Source organism: Symphalangus syndactylus, chromosome 15, assembly GCF_028878055.3.
Source record: "Symphalangus syndactylus isolate Jambi chromosome 15, NHGRI_mSymSyn1-v2.1_pri, whole genome shotgun sequence".
NCBI lineage: Eukaryota > Metazoa > Chordata > Mammalia > Primates > Hylobatidae > Symphalangus > Symphalangus syndactylus.
Window position 1 is genome coordinate 74,885,001 of NC_072437.2, and position 19,319 is coordinate 74,904,319.

Here is a 19,319-nt window from a genome sequence, read left to right on the forward strand (position 1 = left end):
CATATGAATTCTACCACCCAAGAAAGGGGCACAAGAATCTAGAAAGTGCCTTATTCTAAAAAAAAAAAAAAAAAAAAAAAAAAAGTGCTGGGTATGCTGCCTCATGCCTGTAATCCTAGCACTTTGGGAGGCTGGGGTGGGTGGATCAATTGAGCCCAGGAGTTTGAGGCCAGCCTGGGCAACATATGTTGTCTGGAACTGTCACCCTGCCTGGCACAGAGAAGGGCTTAGTGACATTTGTGGGGTGAACTGAGAATTCTCCTGTTCACCTACAGGGTGTCTTCTGTTCGAGGAAAAGTAACCACCATTTCTAGGTTTGATATAAGCTTCACGGACTTGTTTCTTCCTCTTCTCTGGCAGGTGGGCATTAACTACCAGCCCCCCACAGTGGTCCCTGGGGGAGACCTGGCCAAGGTGCAGCGGGCCGTGTGCATGCTGAGCAACACCACGGCCATCGCGGAGGCCTGGGCCCGCCTGGACCATAAGTTCGATCTCATGTATGCCAAGCGGGCCTTTGTGCACTGGTACGTGGGAGAAGGCATGGAGGAGGGGGAGTTCTCCGAGGCCCGCGAGGACCTGGCAGCTCTGGAGAAGGATTATGAAGAGGTGGGCGTGGATTCCGTGGAAGCTGAGGCTGAAGAAGGTGAAGAATACTGAGGGGAGGGTGTGGTGGGTTCTCCACTGCCACCCCCAGTATGGCTGCTTTCAAGTTCTCTGCAATTAAAGGTTCTGTATAAAACCAAGACCTCTGTATGTCGTGCTGCTTAGCTCTGCCTGCAGGAGCAGGTGGGACCCCCAGAGCTGGCATGGATAATGGTGGGGCGCCAGCCTGCCCTGCTGGTGTGGGGTTGGGTGCAGCCGGACGGTACGTACTTAAGGAGCTGCTACGGAAGTAACTTGACATGGAGAAAACTGTTTCTTCAAAGCCAAGTGTTCAGTGTATAGATTTCCTAAATTCTAGGAAAGCAGAGTCAGGGTTTTCAATTGAATTTGCAATTTTGAGGGCTTCTCTATTGATGGGTGATGCTGGCTAAAAGGAAGAGTCTACAGGTGGAGTGTTTAAATCTGAGGTCTGTGGATGGGGCTTGTCCATGAAATCCCTAAAGCTGTGGGTCAAATGTGTAAGGTCAGGACATTTTAGAAGGGGGAAAGAGTGTTACTGTGTTCTGCACAGCATTCGTGACCCACAGAAGGTCACAACACACCCAGCCTTCCACAGTAACCTGGAAGACAGCGTTTGCCCTCCATGCACACAGACGGCCACTCTGCCCCTCAGCACCGTCAATCAACCGTCTTGATAGAAAACCTCCCACCTTTCAGTTCAAGTGAAGCTTGCTGACGTCTTTATAGAAGATCTGGCAATCCAAATGCCTTTTCTCAGAACCCAAATCAGGTCCAGGAAGTTGACCCATGGCGAAGAGACCTGGTTAGTTCAGCTGTGGCACAACAAGGAATGGCACAAAAATGTCATTCTAAGTCTGTGCCTTTATATAATAAAAAAAAGGTAGAGAATGTCTGACTGGATGCTCTGCATCTCAGAAAAGTTTATCGTCAACTGAAGGAGACAACATATAGCCTTTGCTGGGGACAGTGATGTGACAAGTCTCTGCCCTATCCTAGGTGCTTCTCCGTGTAGGGCTCTTCCCATGCCCACCCCCCTTGGGCAGCCTGGTAGTGCTGGGCAGGTGGGGCATCCTCTGGCTGGATCCTTTGTGGCTGCTGCGTTCCACCAGGGCCAATGTCCCCCTGAGGGCAGTGCTGCCTTTGTTTCTCTCTGAGGAGACACAAAGCACAATGATTAGGAATGGGCGAGCCCCGTAACTGCAACACCTACTGTCCTCATGCTCCTTGAGTAACACTGGTGTCTACACATTTCCATCAAAGCCACTTCAGCTAGAGACCCTGCATCAGCCCTGAGTCCTGAGGCCCAGAACCACTGAAGACAGGTCATGTCCCAGAAGCCCTTGGCAGTGTGTGCAGGGGACCCTTTAGGATGTGTCCCAGGAGCAAAGCCATGCAGAGAGCACACTGCCAAGGGAACGTTTTGAAAGGACACACACCACAGGTCCATTTAGGGAACGGTAGGCATGGCCGGTCCACACCTGGCCTGGACAGCAAACCTGGTCTGCCCTCACGGTGCCAGCAGTGGCAGCAGCAACGGGCTCGCCGCCTCATCCTCTAGGTGTGTTCACGCTGGACTGTGCATCTGAGCTGCCCCAGACAGTGATAGGCAGGAAGTATTGCAGTCATCAAGTCCTGGAATCGGGTTTCTGATTTTGATTTTGGAAGCTCTTACGTTGTTTCCTACCTACCTTGGCCACTGCAAACAGTGGCCAAGCCTCTTCCTCTTGGGTTTAGCTGGTGATTCCACAACTGGGTTCCTGTCACAGTCTGAATGCTTGAGACTTTCCTTCTGACTGCCGGAGTCTCACTCAGATGAAGACCACGGGTTCAGAGTTTCTTTGATTTGTAATTTGCTTACTTTACTCTTTTCTGTGAAGATAGCCAAGAAAGACCTGCAAGGACACTTGGGCCAGAGCTTTACTTTAATGGATTTCCCTGGGCTCAGGGTGTTGACAGCATTAGCAAGACCGACTGAGAGGACCCTTGAGGGGACAAATGTGCCCGGGTAGCAGGCTTGCCTGTGGGGTCACAGCCCTCCACGTGCAGTGCCTTGGCCAGGGCTCTCCTCTGCTCCAGCCTGGCAGGGTCTGCCCCGTGGGCTCTAACCAGGGCATGTGTCCCCTGCTTGATTCACAGTCTTGGATCCTCCATTTCATCCCCCCAGCTTTTCCTTTGTCCTGACTGAGAGAGTGCCTTGACCACTCTGACTTGGTTAGCTGCATGTTCCCCCTGCAGGCTCAAACCCTGGCTGGGGCCTTGCATCTTCCCAGACACTGGGGTTAAGGCTGCAGTAAGCTGTGATTGCACCATTGCGCTCCAGCCAGGGCAACAGAGCGAGGACCCTGTCTCAAAAAAAATGTATTTTGTTTATTTTATTTTTTTATTTTATATTTTTTGTTTTCTTCATTGCTTTTATTTTATTTTCTTAGTCTTCTATCACACACAAAAATGTATCTTGTTAAGAGGCTGACTTACTTAACTGGCCCAAGTCTAAAGTAACGCTGCTTGGTATGCCATGTACCACACTGGAAGAATCCAAAGCTTCTCTTCTCATTGGCACCATCACACCAGGATTCCTTTGGGTGCAGGGCTGATTCCATGGGTCTCAGCCAGGGAGTGGCTTCCTCAGAGGGAGCTGGGCAGCAGGCAGTGCAGGACTGGAGCCAGGGCAGGAGTGGGTGCTGGTCCTGGCTGCGGCCTCACCACATACTGTTTGAGGAGCTGCAAACCATCTTCCCATGTCTGGTAGAGAGCATTTTCGGCAGCCTAGATGGTGTCCTCGTTGGCTGGAACCTCCACTGCTTACAGGGGCATGTGGATCCTGAGGAGTACAGCATCATGATGGAGTTTCTCAATCCTGGGAAGGTAGGTTTGTCACCTGAGAGAGGCTGAGTGCTTTCTCACGGTGATTCCACCTTTAAATCACTCTCTTGATTTCTTAAGAAACAATCAAAGCAAGATAATTTGCAGTTTATTTGCCTGTTTTTGTTTGTTTGGTCAATTTCATGTTCAATGGCCCAACAATGAAGTTGGTTTATAAGCTTCAAGCTGAAGACTGTAAGTTTGACTTTCCCAACTCCTTCCTGCCTGTAAGTAAACCACAGTGGTGGGAGTGGTGCTCGGGACAGTGGACCTCGCACAGCCCTGGGGTGATGGGCAGTCTCCTCCAGTCTTCCAAGGACAAATTGAGGAGTGATTTGCTCTGGGGGTTGAGAGACAAAGGAGATGGGTATTGCATGGCTGCTACCCTTGCTGTCTGCAGCCTTTTATGAGATGGTAGGAGAAGTTCTAAGCAAAGACTCTTGTATAGGCACTGCTCAGATACAGGCACTGTCCCCACAGGTGGGTTCTGTTTGCAGGTCTTTTCCCCAGCAGCCTTCCCAAAGGGCTGCTGTGCATGGGGCACCACGTATCAGGCACTATGTTCCAGCACCTGCCCACAGCCTCGCTGCATCTCTCTGCAGGGGTCCTGTGAAGGCGTCCATCCAGGACTGCATCCTCCCCGGCAGTCCCCTGTACCACAACAAGGTCCGGTTTCCCCTCACTGGGGACCTCGGCCTGAATCTAGTCCTGAGTATCCTTTGGTGGCCCTGAGGTAGGAAGGCTGTGGGTGGCCCAGCACTTGACACTTGGTGGGTGGCCCAGCAACCCTGTGTGTTTGCCCGACACTGCTGTCAGATCTGTTGGAGTATTACCTATTGTCCTTTGCCTTGAGCCTCGTCACTCAAAAGGTAGGGAAGAGATGCCTCCTGCTGGGAGGAGTGGGCCATGGCCCTGGGCTTCCCTGCACTTGCCAGTGCTTGGTAGCCAGGCAGTGCCCAGAGCCCACGCTAACAAATAGCTTGGTTTTCCAGCCACTCCCTGTGTCCCTCCACGTCTGTACTTCAGATGTGCCTACTTCATCCTGATGGACAGGTACCTGTTGTGGTTCCTGCCCACTGAAGGCAATGTGCCCCCCTACACTCTCCTCCAGCCCAGGGAAGCCAGACCCTCATCAGCTCCCAGGTAAAGCTGCCCTGATTGTTATGAGCAGGTCTTGATGGGGAAGGTCTGGCCAAGGAACCTGTTGTGCCTGTCCAAACAGGCTGAGCCTGATGCCGGACTGCACAGGTGGGGAGTGTGAACCAAGGCTTCTCATGTCTGGCTGTGCTGGGGCCTCAGTGGGCCCTAACCCAGGGCCTCCTGGCTGACTTTCCAGGAGAACCTCGTGCTCCAGCAGCAGCTGCCCATGCACCTCTGACCCTCCTCAATCTCTCTGGCCCATCGCCTTCCCAGGGAGGCTGCATGCAGGCCCCTTCCTGCAGATGCTGGCCCATCCCAAATCTGCTAGCATGTGCAGACCAGGCCGAACCTCTACCTGTAATTCACACATGTGAACAGATGCCCCAGAGAGTGGCGGGGAGAAAGGGAGTGGCAGGGAGGAGACGCTGCCGAGGTGGCGGCAGTGATCAGTGACCCTGAAATGTTGCTGATCCTGTGGAGGACTTGGAGGTGAAGCTGATTCATATCCTGTCAGATGCACAATTCAGCTGCCAAGTGGTTTTTTTGTGCCTGTTTTTTTTTTTTTTTTTTGGCCTGTTTTAACATTTTGGGTCTTTTTAATTTTTTCTTTTAGAAATTATATACATAATATATAAATTATATATAATAAATATATAATGTACAATTATTTATATATCAATTATATTATATCAATTATATGTATCAATTATATCTTTAAATATATATTATATATTATATACAAAATATATAATATATAATATATAAAAAAATATATATAAAATATATATAATATATATTATATATTATATAATATATATTATGTATGTTATATATATTATATTATATTATCTATAATATATATTATATATTATAGATAATATATAATATACAAAATGTAATATACATATAAATATATAAAATATATAATATATAATAAAATATATATTATATATTATATAAAAATATATAATATATAATATATAAAATATATATAAAAATATATAATATATATAAAATATATAATATATATTATATAAAATATATAAATTATATATATTTTGTATATAAAAATATATATTTTTTGAGATGGAGTCGCACTGTGTCACCTAGGCTGGAGTGCGGTGGCACGATCTCGACTCACTGCAACCTCAGTCTCCCAGGTTCAAGTAATTCTCCCACCACAGTCTCCTGAGTAGCTGAGATTACAGGCATGTGCCACCACCCTCGGCTAATTTTTGTATTTTTAGTAGAGACAGGGTTTCACCATGTTGGCCAGGCTGGTCTTGAACTCCTGACCTCAACTGATCTGCCCACCTCAGCCTCCCAAAGTGCTGGGATTATAGGTGGGAGACAGTGAGCCACTGCGCCCCCAGCCTTCTTCTTCTTCATTTTTTTTTCTTTTTGAGACAGGGTCTAGCTTGGTCACCCAGGCTGAAGTGCAGCACAACATCGACCTCCCGAGCTCAAGCGATCCTTCTACTTCAGCATCCCAAGTAGCTGGTACTATAGGCATGCTGCACCCCCACACCCAGCTTTTACTTTTTGTAAGATGGGTCTAGTTATGTTGCCCAGGCTGGTCTGGAACTCCTGGGCTCAAGTGATCCTCCTGCCTCAGCCTCCCAAAGTGCAGGGATTATGGGCATGAGCCACCACACTCAGGCATTACGTTTGTTTTTTTGATTTGTTTTGGAGACAGGGTCTCGCTGTCTTTCCCAGGCTAGAGTGCAGTGGCAAAATCTCAGCTCACTGCAACCTCTGCCTCAGGTTCAAGTGATTCTCCTGGCTCAGTCTCCTGAGTAACTGGGACTACAGGCACCTGTCACCACCCCCAGCTAATTTTTGTATTTTTAATAGAGATGGGGTTTCACCATGTTGGCCAAGCTCGTCTTGAACTCCTGACCTCAAGTGATCTGCCCACCTCAGCCTCCCAAAGTGCTGGAATTATAGGCTTGAGCCACTGCACCTGGCTTAGCCATTATTTTTCTTAAAGACAGAATCTTAGTCTATCACACAGACTGGAATGCAGTGGCACAATCATCACTGAAGCCATTCTCTCACCTCAGTGACTATGGGCATGCATCACCACAGCCGGCTAACTTAAAAAAACAATTTTTTTTTTTTCTGTAGAGATATAGGAGGAGGCCTCCCTGTGTTGCCTAAGCTGGTCTTGAACTCCTGGCCTCAGCAATCCTCCTGCGTCAGCTTCCCAAGTAGCTGGGATTACAAGTGCAAGCCACCACACCTAGCTAACTTTTTATTTTGAAATAATTTCAGGCTTACAGAAAAGTTTCCACAGATAATAAAAAGAACGTTCAGACCAAGCATGATGGCTCATGCCTGTAATCTCAACACTTTGGGAGGCCAAGGCAGGAAGATTCCTTGAGACCAGGAATTTGAGATCAGTGTGGGCAACATAGGGAGACCTTGTTCCTACAAAAAATAAAATTAGCCAAGCATGGTGATGCACAATGACGCTCTCAGCTACTCAGGAGACTGAGGTGGGAGGATCACTTGTGCCCAGGAGTTCAAGGTTACAGTGAGCTATGATTGTGCCACTGCACTCTAGCCTGGGGTAGCAGAATAAGATCTTGTCTCAAGAAAAAAAAGAAACAAAACAAAACAAAACACTTTCATAGACCCTTCACCCAGATTTCCAAATTGCTAACACTTTGCTGCATCTGTTTTATCCCATCTCTATTGTATGCGTTTTTTTCCCTAAGCCAATATGAGTAAGCTACAGAATAGACACCCCTTGACCTCTTAGTATTTCAGTATATTTCCTAGAAGTGAACGCATTATACTATATATTCACAGTGCTTATAACCACACCAGGAATTTAGTATTGCTACTAGGCTGCACCTAGTCATCAGAGCCCACTCGGGGTTCATCACTAGCTACTCCACTCATGCCCGTTACCCAGCTGGGGTCCAGTACAGCCTCGCCCACTGTGTGCGGTGATGTGGTGATGTTTCTATCCCCTTCAGTCAGAATCGTCCCTCGGCCTTTCTGTCTTCCCTGATCCTGACCCCTCCAAAGCATGCGGCCACCCTTTGGGCTGTCTGATATTAGCTGGGGCTTGCCTGGGGCCGCCCCTTGGGCTGTCTGATCTCAGCTTGGGCTTTGTTGGCAGTAGCACTGCAGTGATGAGACATCTGGTCCTTGCCAAGTGTCTCATCAGGAGGCCCGCAGTGCCCCTTTGCCCCATTGCTGGTGATGTTAGCTTTATCACTGGGCAAAAGGGCGTCGGCCTGGTTTGTCCCTGTAAAATAAATACTTTGTGCCCAGATTAAATAGTCATGAAGCCAGGCGTGGTGGCTCATGCCTGTAATCCCAGCATTTTGGGAGGCCAAGGCAGGGGGAATCACTGGAGTTCAGGAGTGCCAGACCAGCCCGGACAACATAGCAAAACCTCATCTCTACCCAAAATTTACATCAGGCATGGTGGCGTGCACTTTTAATTCCAGTTACTTCGAAGGCTGAGGTGGGAGGATCGCTTTGACCCTGGAGGTAGAGGTGGCAGTGAGCCAAGATCATGCCACTATACTCCAGCCTGGGCTACAGAGGGAGATCTTATCTCAAAAAAAAATTAGTAATGAGTGCCTGGACAACATAACATGACTTTGTTTCTACTAAAAAGAAAAACATTAGTCAGGCATGGCGGTGCGCACCTGTGGTCCAGCCACTTGGGAGGCCTAAGTCTAGGAGGCTGAGGTTGCAGTGAGCTGTGATTGCATCATTGCATTCCAGCATGGGCAACAGAATGAGAACCTGTCTTAGAAAAAAAAAAAAGGCAATGAGGATTTACCAGGAAGATGTATGGAGACTTTGTAATTATCACTAGTATTAGCATCTGCTGTTGATCCTCTCCTTTTTTCAAACTGATTTTATTTTGAGACAGGGTCTTGTTCTCTCACCCCAGGCTGGAGTGAGGTGGTGTGATCTCGGCTCATGGCAGTCTTAACCTCCTGTGCTCAAGTGATCCTCCCACCTCAGCCCCCTAAGTATCTGGGACTACAGGCGGGCACCACCACACCGAGCTAATTTTTGTATTTTTGTAGAGACAGGGTTTTGCTATGTTGCCCAGGCTGGAAATTTCTTATTTAGAAACAGGGTCTTGCTCTGTCACCCCAGGCTAGAGTGAAGTTGGCGTGATCATATGTCACTGTAGCCTCAACTCCTGGGCCCAAGCCATTCTCCCTCCTCAGCCTTCTGAGTAGCTAGGACTACAGGCACATGCCACCGTGTCCAGCTATTTTATGTTTTAATGGTTTTGTAGAGACAGGGTCTCACTTTCTTGCCAAGGCTGGTCTCAAATGCCTGGTCTCAAGAAATCCTCCTGCCTTGGTCTCCCAAAGTGCTGAGATTATAGGTGTGAGCCCCCATGCCTGACCTCAGTGTTGATTCTGGACCAAATCAGCTCTTAATAGGGCGGTTGCCAAATGGTGGTTCTCTAACTTCATCCCTCCTACATTGATTAGTGGGTCTGTGGTCACTCTGTGGTAAGGAAGACTTCTGTTTGCTATTTATTTATTCAGGGATATCAGTGTGGATCAACAGGGCGGGGGGAGCATTGTGCTACTGAATAAGTTGCAATCAGTCCCTACTGCCATTGATTTTGATGTCCAGATTGCCCCTGGCCAGGCCAGCGGGAGCCTGTAACTTGGACCTGTTTCTGTGTCTCCCTCAGGACACCAGCCATGCCCTTTGCTTCCTATAGCCTCCACCACACTAGCCTCCTAAAGTGAAACATCTCCCACCTCCCATGAGATCTGGAGGTCAGAAACTCTGCTCCTGGTGAGAGCTGGGCTGGTCTCAACTTCTGTTTCAAAAGAAACTGTTCAGCCAGTGGGTGTGGTGGCTCACGCCTGTAATCCCAGCACTTTGGGAGGCTGAGGTGGGTGGATCACCTGAGGTCAGGAGTTCGAGACCAGCCTGGCGAACATGGTAAAAGCTTGTCTCTAGTAAAAATACAAAAACTAGCCAGGCATGCTGGCAGCCACCTGTAGTCCCAGCTACTCAGGAGGCTGAGGCAGGAAAATCACTTGAACTGGGAGGCAGAGGCTGCAGTGAGCTGAGATTGTGCCACTGCAAAAGAAAAGAAAAGAAAAGAAAAGAAAAGAAAAGAAAAGAAAAGAAAAGAAAAGAAAAGAAAAGAAAAGAAAGAAAAGAGAGTGTTCAGCCACCTTCCACTATGTGCAGGAGAGTCCCAGAGACGGCCCCTCAGCCAGGGGCTGATTCTAAATTGTTGATATTTTCCTGCTATGACATTTAGAAAACATAAAATAAATCATATGTCACTGACAATGTTTTCCATCCCAGGATCCCGTCCATGGGAGTTGTTTCATTTTGCCCATAGTGATATAATTGTTGCAGAGTCTTTTGGTGTCCATCTCCTGTGTTGTTGGAGATGTTTCCTGTGATTACCACCATGTGGATATTAAGCCCTGCCCCAGTAGCATTTTTATGACTGAATGGTGAGGGGTCTGTGCAGCCTCCACAGGCCTTCAGTTGATTCAGAGGATGTGAGTAGTAGGTGACAGAGTCCCCTGTCTGCCCAGAGGGGCTGCAGCCTCTCAGGATGGTGTGGGCTGGCTCGCTTCCTGAGTGCTGGCCATCTCTCAGGTCCTGGCTGCGTCTTCTAGGCACACCTTAGAAAGATTCCGCAGGTGCTGCTTCTGACACTGGATCCTAGGGTTGACCTGGTAGCCACAGCCTCACTGTTGACAGCCTGGCATGTAGATAAGATAGGATTCTTTCTCCCACCTTGTACAGAATTCCTAGTATGTGGGGTGCTGCACTTTTTGAAGCCTCCATGTCATTTCACAGCTTCCTCCAGGGGTGGAATGGTAGGAACCATCACTCCCGCTCAGAGGGGACCATGGTGCCCAGATGGGTCTCTGGTGTGTGGACTGTGGGCTGTGCTGGCCATGAAGTGGGCAGGAGACCATGACACAGGCTTATAGAGCAGAACTGGAAGCTTCTGTTGTTTTCTAGACCAAAGCATTAAAGTTTTTTTTTTAGAAAGAGTCTCTTTCTGCCACCCAGGCTGGAGTGCAATGGTGAGATCTTGGCTCACTGCAACCTCCACCTGGGTTCAAGTAATTCTCCTGCCTCAGTCTCCCGAGTAGCTGGGATTACAGGCATCCACTGCCACGCCTAGCTAATTTTTGCATTTATAGTACAGATTGGGTTTCACCATGTTGGTTCAGGCTGATCTCAAACTCCTAACCTCAGGCAATCTGCCTGCCTCAGCCTCCCAAAGTGCTAGGATTACAGGTGTGAGCCACCACACCTGGCCCTTTTTGTTTAATTAAGAAAAAAATTTTAATTTTAACATATACATAACATAAAATGGACTGTTTTAACCATTTCCAAGTGTACAGTCAGTAGCGTTAAGTACATTCACATTGCTGTGCATCCCATCTCCAGAATGCTTTTCACCTTGCAAAACTTGACATTGAATCGGCTCGGGCATGGAGGCCTCACACCTGTAATCCTAGCACTTTCGGAGGCCAAGGAGGGAAGGATTGCTCAAGGCCAGAAGTTTGAGACCAGCCTGGCCAACATAGTGAGACTCCGCCTCTTTTAACAACAACAACAAAAGAAACCGAACCATTAAACAATTCCCCACCCATCCCCTGGCAATCACTATTCTGCCTTCTGTTTCTACGGATTTGACTCCTAGATCTCATATCTAGAGTATTTATCTGCAGCAGCGCAGTACTTATTTGTGTGACTGGCATGCTTCACTTAGCAAAATGAACTCAAGATTAATCCATGTTACAGACTGTGTCAGAATGTCCTTCCTTTTTAAGGCTGAATAGTGTTCCATTGTGTGGATGTACCACATTATGTGTATCCATTCATCTCCCAGTGGACACTTGAGTTGCTTGTGTTTTTCTTTTTTGTTTGAGACAGGGTCTCACTCTGTTGCCCAGGCTGGAGTGCAGTGGCACAATCTCAGCTCACTGCAGCCTCAAACTACTGGGAACAAGCGATCCTCCCACCTCAGACTCCCAAGTAGCTGAGACTATAGATGTGTCCCACCACACCCAGCTAATTTTTGTATTTTTTGTAGAGACAGATTTTCACTATGTTGGCCAGGCTGATCTTGAACTCCTGGCCTCAAGTCATCCACCTGTTTCAGCCTCTCAAAGTGCTGGGATGACAGGCATCAGCCACCACATCTGCTGGTTGCCTTTTTACTCTATCAGTAGTATCTTTCAATACTCAAGAGTGATTCTGATGAAGCCTAGTTGTTTTTTTTTTTTTTCTTCTTTTGTTGCCTGTGCTTTGGGCATCCTATCTAATTAATCACTGCCAAATCCAGTGTCATGAAGCTTTCTCCCATGTTTTATTCTGAGAGTTTCTGGTTTTAGTTCTTATCCTTGGGCTGCTTACTGACTTTTAGTTTTTGGTGACGGTGTGAAGGAAGGGCCCGGCTTTACTGTTCTGCATGTGGCTATTCTGTGCTCTCAGCTCTTGTTAGAGGCACTGTCCTTTCCCCACTGAACGGTCTTGGCAGCATTGTTGAGAATAATTTGACTAGCTAGTACTTTTTTGCAGGCTTTTGTTGAAATGTGGCTTCACTAGTATTCCTTGGAGATGTGCCAAAAAATGCAGTCCCCTCACACCAAGGTATGTTTCCACAGTTTTTGTTCCCACCTCCTGCTTCTGACCCTGCTCAGCCTACTGCTTCTTATCCTGAGAGAGACTGCACAGGCTGGATGGTGGGAATAGAGACTCACCATCCACCCCTCACTCAGAAGCCAAACAACAGGTGGGCATAGTTCTCTAGTTCCTGGTGGAGGGCAGGGGGCGAGCTCAGGAGTTTGAGACCAGCCTGGGCAACATGGCAAGACCCCTGTGTCTACAAAAAAAATACAAAAATTAACCGGGTGTGGTGGTGTGTACCTGTGGTCCCAGGTACTCAGAAGGCTGAGGTGGAAGAATCCCTTGAGCCCAGGAGGCAGAGGCTACGGTGAGCCGGGATCACGCCACTGCATTCCAGTCTGGGTGACAGACAGAGACCTTGTCTCAAGAAAGAAGGAAATACCCCTCACCCCGTAGCTCGATCCTCAGACTCAGCCACTATCTGTGGGGTGTCACCTGGACCTGTGGGACATTTTCCTGATGGAGACTTGAGTGGACTGTGATGTGGACGGTGACCCCTGCGGGGTCTGCAGCCTCCCAGGATATACCTGGAGGCCATGCCCTGCAGCAGCCTCAGCAGATGTGTTGAGGCCCAAAGGGCTGAGGGGCAAGTGTGGAGAGGCAAGCACATCCACTCAGACTCAGGGTCCCGCCCTCAGCGCCCCCAGTCCTCTGCCCTCATCCACTGGATGCTCCCACCTGCCCTCCTAATGCTGAGCAACCAGAGGAAGCCCACAGCCGGCAGAAAGGCTCTCCTCTCCGGCTAGGTTGCCAGGATCCTGCTTGTGTTGCAAATCAAAAGTTTGCCTTATCCACTTGACTGTGCTCGCCTCGGGGCTTTCCTGACCACCGGCCTATGGGCAACAGAGGAAGTGACGCCTGGAGCTTCTCCTGGGCTGAGCCTCAGTCGGGCTGTGTCCAGAATCAGGAGCAGGTGGAAGGAATTGGGGAGGAAAGTGAAGCCATGGGGTTTTATTTTTTCAACAGGGTCTTACTATGTCACCCAGGCTGGAGTGCAATGGCATGATCCTAGCTTACTGCACCCTTGAACTCCTGGGCTCAAGTGATCCTCCCACCCCTGCCCCCTGAGTCACTAAGGCTATAGGTGTGCACCACCACACCCAGCTCACTTTTAAAAATCTTTCGTGGAGACAGGGTCTCCCTGTGTTGCCTAGGCTAATCTCAAACTCCCGGCGTTAGCGATCTTCCTGTCTCGGCCTCCCAAAGTGCTGGAATTCCAGGTCTGAGGCACCGCACCTGGGTTCCATGTGCTTTCTGCACACATCTGGGAGGCAGGTGGGAGACCCTGGATCTAGAGCTTGGGGGTGACGCCAGCCTTCTCCTGCCCTGAGGATCAAGCAGTGCCCAAGGCCACAGCCTGGTGAGGTCTATCCTGTGCCACCCACTGCAGGTGCGCAGCGGTGGGGAGGGGAGGGGTCAGGGCTGGGAGGCCCCCTACGGATGTGTCTGCTTAGCGAGCCCTCCCCAGGGTGGGCTGTGTGGGTGTTAGGCCAAGTGCTCCCCTACCACGAGCTGGTTGCAGTTTAGACCAAGCAGTGCAAGTTGATCTGCTGGGTGCCAGGCACAGTGGTGTCCCAGGGCACCGTGGCCCCACTACCAGCCTGGCTCACGCCTCCTGTGTGGAAGCAGAGCAAATGGCCCAGGGAAGGATGTGGTCAGACCTGGAGGCCGAGTGCTGTGGGCACCGCAGTCCTTCCCATCCCTGACCCCCTCTTCCTCCACCTAGCAGTGGTTCAGGCCCACTGAGTAGCACGTGCTGGTGGTGCACCTGCTACTGAAGCATCTGCATGTCTTTGCCAAAAGCCTGAAGTCAGAGCAGGCCTCGCTCTCCTCCCAATCCCATGCCACCAGCCCCCTGAAGGAGTTGAAATAGTGGGTGGCCCTTGTGGCTTCCTGCAGCTGCTATCTGCTCCTCTTGCCGCTCTTCAGGTGTCACCCATAGCGACCTCACCACAGGGCATGGTGGGGGGCAGGGTGAGGGGAGTCCCTTCCTGCTCACATAGGATGTGAAGCCTCTGGAGGGCTAGGCAGCTGCTTTTTCACCCTGCCCAGATGGCCCGGCAGGGCTGCCAGGTGATCTCTGGCTCCCAGAGCCTCTCTGCAGGCTGGCCAGAGACACCCTACCGTGCTGCCATCTCTTGTTCCTCCCCACCCCTGTCTGGAGAAGGGCTGTGGTGGCCCTGACTCCCGCCCACCAGGGCCAGCAGAGTGGGCTATTTGTGTGGGACTGAGGTGGTGTGTGCAGGAGTTGCACTGGCTTGGCCGCCTGTGTGCTGTGTTCCTGGGATGTTCCCTGACCTCTCTGAACCTTGGTTTCTTCCTCTGAGGAATGGTGCTAAGGTCATCTCTGACCTCTCGGAGGTGCCTGGTGCTCTCCCCCAGCAGATCCAACCCTTGTTGCTGAGCCCCAGACTCATCTATGAGCAAGGCCTCCTTACCAGGCCAAGCAGCAGGTGACCCTCCCTATTGCCTGCAGGGCCACCATCCCGAGGTTGGTCTGGCAGAAACTCCTTCCTGCAGCGTTGCTTTGGCCACTGGCCCCTGGACGCATTATTCAGAGCCGTATTGGCCCGTCACACGTGTGCCTGTGTCTGCTGTGTACCCTCATGAGGGAGGTCCCCTGGGGTTGGATGAAGAGAACAAGTATTGTCACGAGGCCTTGGAGAGGAGGGGTGTCTTGGAGGGCCACATGGTTCTGTTTCAGTTTCCAAAGCCAACCCTCAGGTACACGAAAGCCCTGCCCTGTCCCACCTGTCTGCTGCCAAACAGGTTCCTACCCTTACCCAGCCAGGGAGCACTGGACCCCCTGGGCTGGGAAAAGCTCGCCCATGGCCCTGGCTTCTGAAGGGCCAGCAAGAGAGCCAAACCTCACAGGGCTGTGTGAGTCTCCTGTGCCCTCTGGGGGAGTGGGAAGAGTCAGTCCCACCCAGCTGCCGCCTGGGACCTGGACTCCAGACCAGTGGAGGATTTGGCCCCCAGCCACCGGGCCCTCCGCTCACAACCCCTCCCACAGGTCCTGGCAATGTGGCTGAGCAACCTGTAGCCACGGTGGTGTGCGCCTGACAAGCAGGCTCCAGGCAGTGACTCCCAGTCCTGGTGTGTGTTGAAGAAATGGTGAGCCTCAGCTCCTCTTCTCACAGCCATGCCACTGGCTCCCTAGGATGGACCTTGCTCCAGTGGGTGGAGGCCAAGCCAGCGGCCTGTGCTGGGGTCAGCCTGGCCCTGGCCCCAGTGGCCTCCTGGGCTCCTCTCCCAGGCCCTGCTTTGTGGAGCAGACCAGCCCTTCCTAGGCTCAACTTTGCCAGGCCCTAGAATTGGTTTCTCATGGAAGCAGTGGGTGACCCATCCTGCCGTCCCCTCCCCCTTCTGGCCCAAATGTTCAATGAGCCCCGAACTATCCTTTGACCCCCACCAGCACAGAGCAAAGCAGTGGCCGCTTTCCCCTCATCCCCTGCGTGATCCTTGTGGCAGACCCCCAGGCTTCTGTGGCACCTGGCCTGGCCACTGACTTCTTCCCTTGTGCCCTTTCCCTTTGGATCCTCTGGGGGATCCTCCCTCACCCCCCTCTGGCTCTGAGCTGGCCTCTGCCATGGTGGCCTCAGTCCTCTTGGAAAGGGGCCTCAGCCTTGCTAAGGATGCAGCGTCCTCACAGGGCCTGGGTCTCACCTGCCTCTGACCTGCCCTTTCTGCCCACCCATGGCCCCATGAGCTATCATCTGACACCCTATCGCCTTGGCCAGGGAGTTTGGAAGCCCAGGGACAAGCAGGGGTCTTAAAGAGGCATGGACTGCTGCAGCCCCTCCCCCAGTGGGAGGACTGGCCTCAACCTGCCACCTCATTCCCCAGGGCGCGCTTTGTCCAGAAGAACCTGATGTACATCAAGCTCTTCGTGGGCTTCCTGAACCACGAGCTCCCCACAGACTTGGTTGGCCCCAAGCACGCACTCATGATGTTCTGAGTGGCCAAAGTCTTTGCCCAGCCTAACCTGGCCAAGATGATCCAAAAGTAAGTCCTCAGCCTGGGCAAGCCTGGCAGATCCTGACCCAGCCAGACCAGGGCCAGGCCCTTTGCTGGTGGGTGGCAGCTCTGCAACAGGGACTCACGTGCTCAAAGTGGGCACTGGCAAAGGGTGCTGTGCAGACTCCTGGGACACATCTGCATGGTGAAGTGTGAGACTGGCTGGACCCCGCCTGCCCTGCAGCCACCAGGCACTGAGTGAAGGGCTGCAGATGTGCCCACAGAGGGGGGCTGCAGTCCCAGCTGCAGCCCCGTTTCTCCCTGGTGACTCCTGGCGGCTGTCTCAGGAGGCAAGCCTGGTCTCTGCTATGTTTGTCCTGGCTGGGTTGGGCATCGGCTTCTGTCACTCCTCCTGGTGTTTGCCTCCCGCAAACACTGCTGGGGGGTCTTTGTGAACCACCAGCTGCCCTACCCACCCTCCCCATGTCAACCACCTACTGCATGGGAGACGCTGCCAGGCAGGGCCTTAGGAGGACACCCTTGGGTCATGGCTCCCCAGACACCTCAGAGGCACCCCAGAATTTCACAGGCAGTAGCTGGGTACTCTGTGCCCCTGGAAGTGGGCACCAGGTTCGTCTCCTGCCTTCCAAGTGAGCAGCTGTTCCTGCAGCCAGAGCTTGTCACCGCCCCTACAACCAGCACTGGCTCAAGGTCCCCACATTCACCAGCAGCTTCCTGTCACAGTGGCCGCCAGCGGTCACTGATGTATCCTTCAAGGTGAAGAGCCACATCTACAGCCTGGAGAACCACACTCCAACGTTCAGGGGCAAAGGCCCGCATCCTGGTGAGTGGGTCACCGGCACCCATCCTCAGGGTCCCTGGAGCCGTGGGGCGGAGCAGAGCCTGGAGAGTGCTGTGTTCCAGCTGGAAAGAGGGAGGCTGGACGTAGCGTTGAGGCCAAATCTTTCCCCATTTCAGTGAAGTCTGATTTTTTTCTGATAACAAAGGCAGTGTTGGTTGGGAAATTTCACATTTCCAAGAGCATCCTTTAGTCTTTGAAAGTACTCTGGCAGAAGCTGCTCCTTCTGGTGCTCGTCTGGCTGTGCATTGCTCTTGGGGCCCCTGGCTAGCCTGCCTGGGTGGCACTGCAGGCCTGTCCTGCCAGTGACCTGCCCATGCCTCCCTCACAGATCCTGCACCTTGCTCAGCTCATCACGCAGCCCAAGTACACGGCCAAGTCCATCTCAGACCAGTATGTAGAGAGCCCCCGGGCTGCTCCTTCCTGTCGTGGCTGGGCTTTGGCCCCACGAACACCAATGGCTCTTACCCAGCCAACGATCTGAACAAGATGGGGCAGGACAGTGTCTGGAAGACAGACAAGTACCTGAAGGAGGCCCTGGAGTATTTGCCCCAGATATTCCCTGTACGAACTATGGGGCCTGCCTCACAGCCATCAGGGTCCCTTTCCTCAAAGGACCCACTCCCCCTCAGCCTGTGGTCAGCCAAGTACCAGTCCCAGGCCCCACTCAGTTGAAGCCAGTGTTGTGGGAGGCAGGCCCACACCTTGAGCGTCATGTCTGTGTCCCCTTGGTGCCACTAAGAGGCCGGTGGGGTGAAGACCAGTCCCCACCCTTCACCTTGATGCTGAGAGCAGAGGCGCTTCTCTCTGGCAACTCAGTGAAACACAGCTCAAGCAGTTCACACTCGTCTTGGGCACCACCCAGGATGAGAATGGAAAGCAGCAGCTCCTCGACTGCATTGTGGGTGAGGACAGACTCATCCTCACGCCCCTGGAGGTCTGCACCAGGTGAGAGGCCCCGGTCCTAGAGGTGCATGGGCGGGGCCCTGACCTGTCCCCAGCTCCCTCCTCCCCCGTGAACAGATGCAGCTCCGCTCCTCAGTTGTGCGTGGGCCGTGTTTTCTGACCTGTCCCTGTGGCCTGGGTTTATAGATCATCAATGGGCTGTGAAGGTTTGACGCTGAGTACACCAGGGGGACCCAGAGCTGCAGCCCATTTAGAGCTACGAGATTGCCAGCTTGGTCTGTGTGCTCTTCCGGTGGTCATCTGCCACCCACCGCAGTGGGCAGGAGGGCCAGCCTGGCCTCTTCAGAGGGTTCTGGATGCTCCTGCGCAGGGTGCAGTCCCGGGGTGGCCTGTGGGGGTGGGGCACTGCTGTCCTGAGGCCTGTGGTACCACCACCCCACGCCCCCCTGCCTCTGTGCATCATTTTGCAGGCCAGATGGCAGGCGGCTGTGCGTTCCTGGGATGACTTCCTGGGCAGCTTCTGTCTCTTTACCATTTCATGAGCCTGCGCTGGCCAGCAGGCACCTGCTAAGCCCCATGGGCAGAGGCACGCAGCCGGCCACGCCCATGGCCCCAGGCTCAGCCTGCGCCTCCTGGGTAGCTACTAGCTTTGGCTGCTGCTGGCCACCTTTGAGGCCTCTGTTCTGAGTTGGGCCCTCCCTGGCACTGCTGCTTGCCCTGGGCTATGTCCTCTATGCCTGAGCTGTGAGGCTGCTGACTGAATGGGGAGGCTGCAGCAGCCCTGACCGTGTTGGCCGCTGTCTTCAGAGCAGGCTGGGGGGATTTGCTACACAGCCCCACCCTTGTGGTTGGGGGGTGATGGGAGCACACCCCCCAATGACCCTGGCCCCTGCACCTGTGAAAGCCCACCACACTTTGGCAGTGTGCTCATCTGCCAGTTGTGGAATGTCAACCTCCTGCAGGCCCAAGAGTTGAGGCCCTGGGTGGTGGGGGTGCCCCTGGACAACTTGGCACTGCCGTGGGCCCCACCATGCTGATGTCCCTGTCAGCTGCAGTACCTCAAGTCCCTCCTGGAAAAGAGCCAGAGGCCTCAGGCGGCCCCAGAGGAGGCTGGGTCTAGCTCTCCCAGGTAAGTGCCTGGTCACCCCAGCCCCATTCCTGGGGCCTGTTTGGGGCTCACTGCTAACTCTTCCTTCACCCAGGGACCAGGAAGCCATGCAGTTCCCCAAGGTCTCCACCAAGAGCCTCTCCAAGAAATGGTGAGTCCCACTGGCATGGGGATAGCAGGGCAGCCCTG

The 19,319-nt window shown here is 52.3% G+C and overlaps 1 protein-coding gene and 1 pseudogene across 1 annotated transcript in view; both read left to right on the forward strand.

Moving 5' to 3' along the window:
* Window positions 1-743, forward strand: part of LOC129463914 (tubulin alpha-3 chain) — an 8,121-nt gene extending 7,378 nt beyond the window's left edge. Inside the window, exon 5 of the mRNA XM_055244638.2 lies at window positions 361-743. Within this exon, the coding sequence (XP_055100613.1) occupies window positions 361-657 (297 nt within the window). The 3' untranslated portion in view covers window positions 658-743. The remainder of the gene's footprint in view (window positions 1-360) is intronic.
* A 2,479-nt stretch (window positions 744-3,222) lies between these two features.
* LOC129463753 (sphingomyelin phosphodiesterase 4-like) lies at window positions 3,223-18,997 on the forward strand (annotated as a pseudogene).
* Window positions 18,998-19,319: the final 322 nt, after the last annotated feature.